Below are 7,652 nucleotides of genomic sequence, written 5' to 3'. Positions count from 1 at the left end.
CTCCAACAACAGACAAATCCTCACCCTTAAAGACTGCTTCCCGTCCCAGGCAGGATCTCTTTGTGGATCTTTCTCTGTTACTAGTCACTGAAAATGTCTACTTTTGTTGGTCTATTTTCCCCGCAGAAAAAAAAAAAAATCTTATTGGTGGATACTTCACATGGCAGGGGTAGGGGGCTGTGTCTGTGTGAGGTCTTACTCTCATTTTGATTCGATGTGTTATTGTGTCAGTCATGACAGAGATCCTCTATTATCTGACAAAACACTGTTTCTTTATGTAAAATAATAAAATAACTTTGCTAAAACCAAAAATAGACAGCCTGCCTATCATCATGTACTCTCTTCTCTATGCACTTTAAGATCAAAATTCATACTCAAGATCTATTGCTAATTGTACATTTATGTTAACCCTTGAATAAAAAATTCATGAGTCTCCTTAAGTTAATTAAAACATTACACTGGAACAAGTAGTTGGCAATCAATATTTTAAATATTTCTCTATTTATGCATATAGAGCAAGTGATGCCACGGAGGGAAGAATTGACTCCTGTCACTCCATCGGAAATGCCAGCTGTTTCCTCCAGGTCCATCCACTCCCCTCGGGTTTTTTCAGATGCTGTCCTTATGAAACAAATACGCAACATTTTGGATGACATGAATAAAAACATGAGAGCTTGTTGATTGTTTTTCCCAGCAGTTAGAGCTAAAAAGAAATACATTCTTCATCATATATGAAGTTTTCTCTGTTTAAGTGATGCCTCTGTCACATAAAAATCAATAGAAAATGGAGACGTTTGTCTCAATAATACTGCATTAAATAAGAATTGTTGCATACATTTTAAAGTTGTCTTATTACTTCAAATCTTTTAATGGCATCGTTGCTGGGGATCTCTGCATCAGCACTCCCAGGCACTGTCAGCTGGTATGTGCACCCCGTGTCTGAGTGCTATATTATGTAACACACCGCATGCATCGACATTTTTGCACACCTTTTCTGGATTGTATTGAAGTGTGCCTCCCATAACATGTAAACAATGAAAGCATGATTTAAGCACCTCAATGTAAGTCTCCACAACGACTCCTATACCAGCAGAATTGTACCTCCTTTCTTCAGGGCTCTGTGGACTCGTAAGTGGCGTCATCAGCCAAGGCTTCAGTGTGTATCCCCTATCCTCTATGAAAGACTACATTTTATAATCTTGCAGGTACTCCATCACAAACAGTACAAACCTTTGTTGGAAAAACGAATGCATTAATGCCGTATGTAAAGGTCACTCACCAATAAGCCAGCAGTTTGTCACTGCTCCATGTTCTCGGCGAAGTGCCCACACTGCTGTTTTGAAGAAGTATGAATCGTGGGTTCCACCTAGCCATTTAGTCACAACATTTAGTGGACGTAGACAAACTTCAATCAGATATAATCTGCTCATGAATTGAATGGTACTGTTTTTTGTTTTTGTTTTTTTTGTTTTGGGGGGGGGGGGTGGGGGGGTTGCACTTATAGGCAAATTTCTAGACCCTTGTGCATCACTATCTGCTTCACTCGGTGTGGATATCATTTTTTTTTTTATCAACCTTCAACTAAGATACAAAACAATCCTATACTTTGATGATACTTAATGCTAGCTTTAGCTCCTGTTTACAATGTATGCAGTTAATACAAGTCTGTAACTTTAATGACTGTACTTATTTTTTTGCTTTTATCTAAATATATTGTATCACAAATATGAAAACATGTTCCATTGAAGATAGAAACTGCTAACACATTAATTGGATGTAACGGTACAATAGGAACACAGTGGCTTGAAAAATTAAACCATAAGGGGATAGAAACCAACACATCATCAATATTAGTTTTAATGGGAAAAAAATGAGACATTTCAACAAGTAGTCTTGTTTTACAATACAGTGATTTCTTTGATATGTTATATTGGCTCATTCTTTCACGATAAACAACACTTTAGGATATTAAAACCCAGTACAAACTTCAATATACTGGATAAAAAATAGGTTTCTCCCATTATTACCTCCTCCTTCTAAACTACAATATTACATGAGACAGCTGCATATTAAAGGTATTGATGTGTTTACTTTGCTTCAACCTCTTTAAATTTGATATGGCAAGTTCTATTGTAATTTCAATTATTTTCAATTCATTTATTTAGTCCATTGAGGTCTGTATCTCACTCAACATATTATCATACACATTGTTGCAGACGGTTCTGTAAATTAAACATGCTAATTTCAATGTTAACGTTATTCTGTGTCGTTTACTCAGAGAAGCAACTGAAATCTCATTTCCATTGTGTCTTGAAAGACAACTGCAGCACCCAATCACACACAGTCAGTTCTTAACAAATGACAATAAATTGTTAGAATCACAATATAACATATTCTAAAATAACCTCAATTGATTTTTTACCAGATCATGGACTACTTGTTTGTATATTTAGGCACTAGTAAGTCTCAAGCATATACACAATTTGTTGCAAGGATGATGGACTTTAAAAGTAAAAGCTCCACGACCAGGTTACCATATAAAGAATCTCATTGAGAAGTCAACCAAGAGTAAAAGACAGTCAAATTAGCTTAATATCCCTCCTGTTAATGTTCCCCTCTGCTTGCTATCACCACATTAACATAATATAATACAATAATAATATAATGAAATAAATAGCCTTAGTTTTTGTTTTAACCAGGGAGTAAAATAGTTTCACATGCATTTGTTTTACTGCGCACATAAAACAGCACTCTGTGGCAGTGTGTAGCTACAGTGATTATATGTTTGTCACTAGACTTAATAATGTAGAAGTGGAGGTGATTAATGCTAATCTGAAGTTTTCTGAAATGTACACTATAGGCACCATGTTCTCCATGAGATGTTATGTGCCTTCAAGAGCTGAAACTGTCTATGATAGTCAGCAGAGTCAAAAACCATTAGATAAAGCAACATAAAAGGTGCTTTAGAAGGCATCTACTAAAAGCCGAGGCAAAGTCAGTCATTACTTTGTCAGGATGATTACAAATTAAAACTTATCTTGGCCCCAGTATTTATTTATCTATTCTGCTGTTTATCCTTGACGCAGTTCATGGTTTGTCAGAAAATATTGAGCTTCTAGGTGCACTGTTTAGAGAATTTAAGTTAGACTCCCTAAATCTATAATTTGAAAAGGAACATCTTGTAAGAGAAGCCAAGTGTCTTCGGAACTTTACCACAGCAAAGACATAAAACCAAGGATTGAGACAACAGTGAAAGTAAGCTATGTTGCGACAGATGTAAAAGGAATAGTTAAGCACTATTCCAACATCACATTCTGTCAATGGAGATACTTCAAGCAACCTAAGTGACATAAGTAATATAATTAGGTTATATGGAGCCCAACAAAGAAAGAATAGTACAACGATGGTTAATATTAATTTCACAGCCTTGCATTTCCTTCTTATTCTACAGGTAGCCACCGTCTTTAAAATCCTGCAGTAGCAGTAGACAATAACAGCAAATGGAAGCAAAAAGAAAAACACAACTTGCAGATAATATCCCAGTATCTGCAGAGTAACTTTGTTCTCCTCTGAAAATGTTGTTTCTTCGCACATGTCGTTCCCATCAATGTCCTTCACTGTATCAGTTAAGATCATTTCTGGTATAGCAGCTGCTATACTGATGAACCAGATGATAGCACTTGCCAAACAGGCATACCGTGTTCTCCTTATCCTCGTAGTAGATACAGCATGAACCACTACCATGTAGCGGTCAATAGTCATCACCATTAGAAACATCATACAGCTGTAGAAGCCAATAAAATACATTCCACTCAAGAGCTTGCACAGAAAGTTTCCAAAGACCCATTGGTAGGAATGGTAGAATGCCCAGAATGGGAGAGAGAAGGCAAACACCAGGTCAGAGATGGCCAAGTTTAGAATAAATAAGTTTGTTACCTTTTTAAAGTCCTCGTATCTCACAAGAGTGCACAAAACCAGACCATTTCCAATTAGACTGAGAAAAAAGACCAAGTAGAAAAAAACTGATGTAAATACACCTCCCAGTGTATTTGAATTATCTTCACACAGGAATACAATCCCTTCGCCAGAGTAATCAATTTCACTGTAGTCCACGTCTGTGATAGCATTGGCAGTTGTGAAATATGTCTGATTCTGCATTGCTTTGACTCTATAACAATAAAAATCTGTTAATTTAATATACCAACAAAAATGTAAAAATAAAGAAAAACAGAAAATGTAGTTAATCACAGTAACAACTCTTAATTTTTTTTTTTTTTTTTAATGTTAAAGGGTTATTAGATTAAATGAATATACATAGTTACCTTTGGTATGGACTCTTATCAACCAGAGCAGCTTTTTAATATTTCAAAAAAAGCTTTTTGTTTTGAAGTCAGCAACACGTTTGGGAAATGCAAAGTTCCTGTAACAATCTGACTCAGTATGTGAATTTTAAAAAGGTACTCTCTGTGCATTTCCTCCTTCAGAGCTATGGTCTGTAAACATGTGATGCAAGTTTTAGTTTGATGCTGTTTATTTTTTCAACCTTGAAATAGTTTAAACCATTAGAAATCACATAGATAAGCATTCTGCCTTAGCCAAAACATTGGTCTACTTGACTCAATGGTGGATTATATTAATAAATAAAGAGGGGAGCCCATGTATTGAATATGTGAAGTATAACACCAATCTCCTTCTGAAAACCTATTAAGGATTCCTGTTTTGCAAATCCTGGCAAAGGTTTCTTTAGATTTGCACAGAATTATCAACCAGCACAAATAACAACTGACAAGCCCTTTAAACTAACCGACTACATTACAGACTATTTTAACTTTGGATAAAACTGCTGAAAAAAAGTTTCACAATTTTAAGATTGTAAGTTCCTCGGCTCACTCTCGCCTATTCCTTCTTATGATCAGTACAGATCAATTACTGTATGTTGTGTATTTACAATTCCAGGTTTCTGTGCTCTGGACTCTTCCAATTCTACCTGTACAATTGAGACTGGGAAGTGAGATAGACAAGGGAAATTTGTATTATCATTAATGTGACTTTTATGCCAATTACAATCCACAATACTTGAGAATGATTAGGTATACAACAGGGCAATCTAGCCAACATATCTTTATTAACCTGTATTAAAAGAATATATTTTTCAATATGTTTTTTGTATTAATATTGTATACACATATGTGTAACTTTTTAACTTAAGCATATATTAAAACTTTACTTTCCTTCCATATGGCCCTAATTCTATTAGGGGAGACTGGGGTCGGTTGTCACACGGGTTGGTTGTCACAGTGCTCACAAAGATGACACTAGATTGCGATGGCATGTGATACTAACACTGAACAGTAAGTTTTGATGTCTGGAATTCGACCATCTTCGAATCTGAGGTCAATGCCATCGAACATAAAAGTTAACACATTTCTTTTTTTTTTCATACCCAAAGAAAAACAATGATATCTTGCTATTTATGTTATAACTCTTATTGAGGTTTGGTTGAACTGATTGTCATGTTAAATAGAACCAGATAATGCCTATCTTTGGTGTAAAAACAAAACCAGTAGGCTAAGACATGTGACTGAGAGAGTAAAATTGTTATGTAAAGTCTTGTTGGGGCAGGTTGTCACATAGTTCTGAGGGTTTGTTGTCACATGCCTAGCACTGATGACAATGCCACACCTGGACCCAGCAGACCTGTGCCCACCACTGATGACGATGTGACCTGTGCCCACCACTGATGACTATGTGATCTGTGGACCCAGCATGCCTGTGCCCACCACTGATGACAATGCCATACCTGGACCCAGCAGACCTGTGCCCACCACTGATGACAATGCCATACCTAGACCCAGCAGACCTGTGCCCATCACTGATGACTATGTGACCTGTGGACCCAGTAGACCTGTGCCCACCGCTGATGACTATGTGATCTGTGGACCCAGCATGCCTGTGCCCACCACTGATGACAATGCCATACCTGGACCCAGCAGACCTGTGCCCACCACTGATGGCAATGCCATACCTAGACCCAGCAGACCTGTGCCCACCACTGATGTTCATGTGACCTGTGGACCCAGCATGCCTGTGCCCACCACTGATGACAATGCCATACCTAGACCCAGCAGACCTGTGCCCATCACTGATGACTATGTGACCTGTGGACCCAGTAGACCTGTGCCCACCGCTGATGTTCATGTGACCTGTGGACCCAGCATGCCTATGCCCAACACTGATGGCAGTGCCATACCTGGACTCAGTAGTTCTATACCTACAGAAAATGTTGGTCAAATATGTTCACACACCCCTCAAGATCTGCGACCATTTCCCTAAGCTGGACCTCGAAAAAATGTAAAGGTCCAAAGGAGCTGAAAATGTAGCACAGCGATGTTGACAGATACACCTGTTAAGGGTGCAATTCAGGAACAAAAAGAAAAACACCAAGAAGCTATTATCTCAGAAAAAGAAGAAAAGGCCTTCAAAAGGCTTGCCTCAGAATATGAAAAAGAAAGGTTGTAGGCAGAGAAAAATAACATCATCTGAGTCTTCAGAAGAAGAACACTTTTGCCTTGTTTGCCTAGAACCGTTCTCAAATAGCAGATCTAAAGAAGTTTGGATTCAGTGCTCCGAGTGGACAAACTGGGCTCACGAGGCTTGCACTCCAGGACAGCTAATCTGTATATGTCATAACTGTGCTTCCTGTGATTCAGAGGGCATTTAGGAAATACCTTACTTGTAGGCCTACCTAAAATTATTTTGATTTAGAATCCTAAGGACGTTTTTTGTGTTCTTTTTTTACACCAGCATGTGGGATATGTCACCACATAATGTTTATTTAAATTCTTTACTGTTTGTCTTCCTGTTCTGTGAAGGCTGTGGTATTATTTTGTACCATGGGTTCAACATTTGAAATATATATAGGCCTATATTGTTTATGTAATATAGCCTATGTTCATATAAAAAAGTAAAAAATATAACTTTAACTGTCAATGTAATCCTATGTTACACAGATGAAACTTTGATATTGTCTATCATTATAATCCTATGTTACACAGAAGAAACTTTGTTATTTTGAAAAATTAAAATGTTGCTTTATTTTCTACTGTAAAAGCAACCACATAATTAGTGACAATCAACCCCATATCGTGTGACAACAAACCACAGTATAGGGCAGCATAGGCGCATGACCCATGCGAAAGCCCGACATTATCAACATGTCAGTGACAGAGCACCGAGTTACGGAACGTCTAATAACGAGGTGTATAAAGCACTGAGGTACAGAGGCAGATACTATAGGGCACAGAGGCACCAAGAGCACTGATACTAGGGGTGCAGACAGCGCTTGAGCACCGAGAGTGTCGAAGCACCGAGGCACCAAGGCACCGATCTCTGGGTCACGGTGGACCGATGATACCGAAAGGTATCGTGGGCACCACTGCAATGAGCATCTGAGCATCGAAGATGCTGAAACTTTGAGGCTCTGGTGCACTGAGAGTGTCGAGTACTGAGGCACCGAGGTTCTGGAGCACCGAGGCACTGAGGGCACTGAAGCTACTGAGGGCACCAATGTAAGGAGCGCTTGAGCACCGAGGGTGGCAAAGCACCGAGGCACAGAGGCTCTGGGACACCGAGGCGAAGCACAGAGGCCAAGA

The 7,652-nt window shown here is 38.4% G+C and overlaps 1 protein-coding gene across 1 annotated transcript; it reads right to left on the bottom strand.

Annotated features, from left to right (window-relative positions):
* Positions 1-1,485: 1,485 nt before the first annotated feature.
* On the bottom strand, positions 1,486-4,519 carry LOC121308403 (chemokine XC receptor 1-like). Its single transcript, XM_041240783.1, has 2 exons — positions 4,323-4,519; positions 1,486-4,168 (listed from the first exon to the last, which is right to left on the bottom strand). Exon 2 carries the CDS (start codon positions 4,156-4,158, stop codon positions 3,088-3,090), a length of 1,071 nt encoding a protein of 356 aa, XP_041096717.1. The 5' UTR covers positions 4,159-4,168; positions 4,323-4,519; the 3' UTR covers positions 1,486-3,087.
* Between the last annotated feature and the right edge of the window lie 3,133 nt (positions 4,520-7,652).

Source organism: Polyodon spathula, chromosome 3 (assembly GCF_017654505.1).
Source record: "Polyodon spathula isolate WHYD16114869_AA chromosome 3, ASM1765450v1, whole genome shotgun sequence".
Taxonomy (NCBI): domain Eukaryota; kingdom Metazoa; phylum Chordata; class Actinopteri; order Acipenseriformes; family Polyodontidae; genus Polyodon; species Polyodon spathula.
Note: the sequence above shows the minus strand (reverse complement) of the source record. Positions and strands in the feature narration are given on the sequence as shown.

Excerpts from the sequence above, each read along its gene's own strand:
- LOC121308403 (XM_041240783.1), bottom strand. The coding sequence starts at position 4,158 with ATGCAGAATCAGACATATTTCACAACTGCCAATGCTATCACAGACGTG.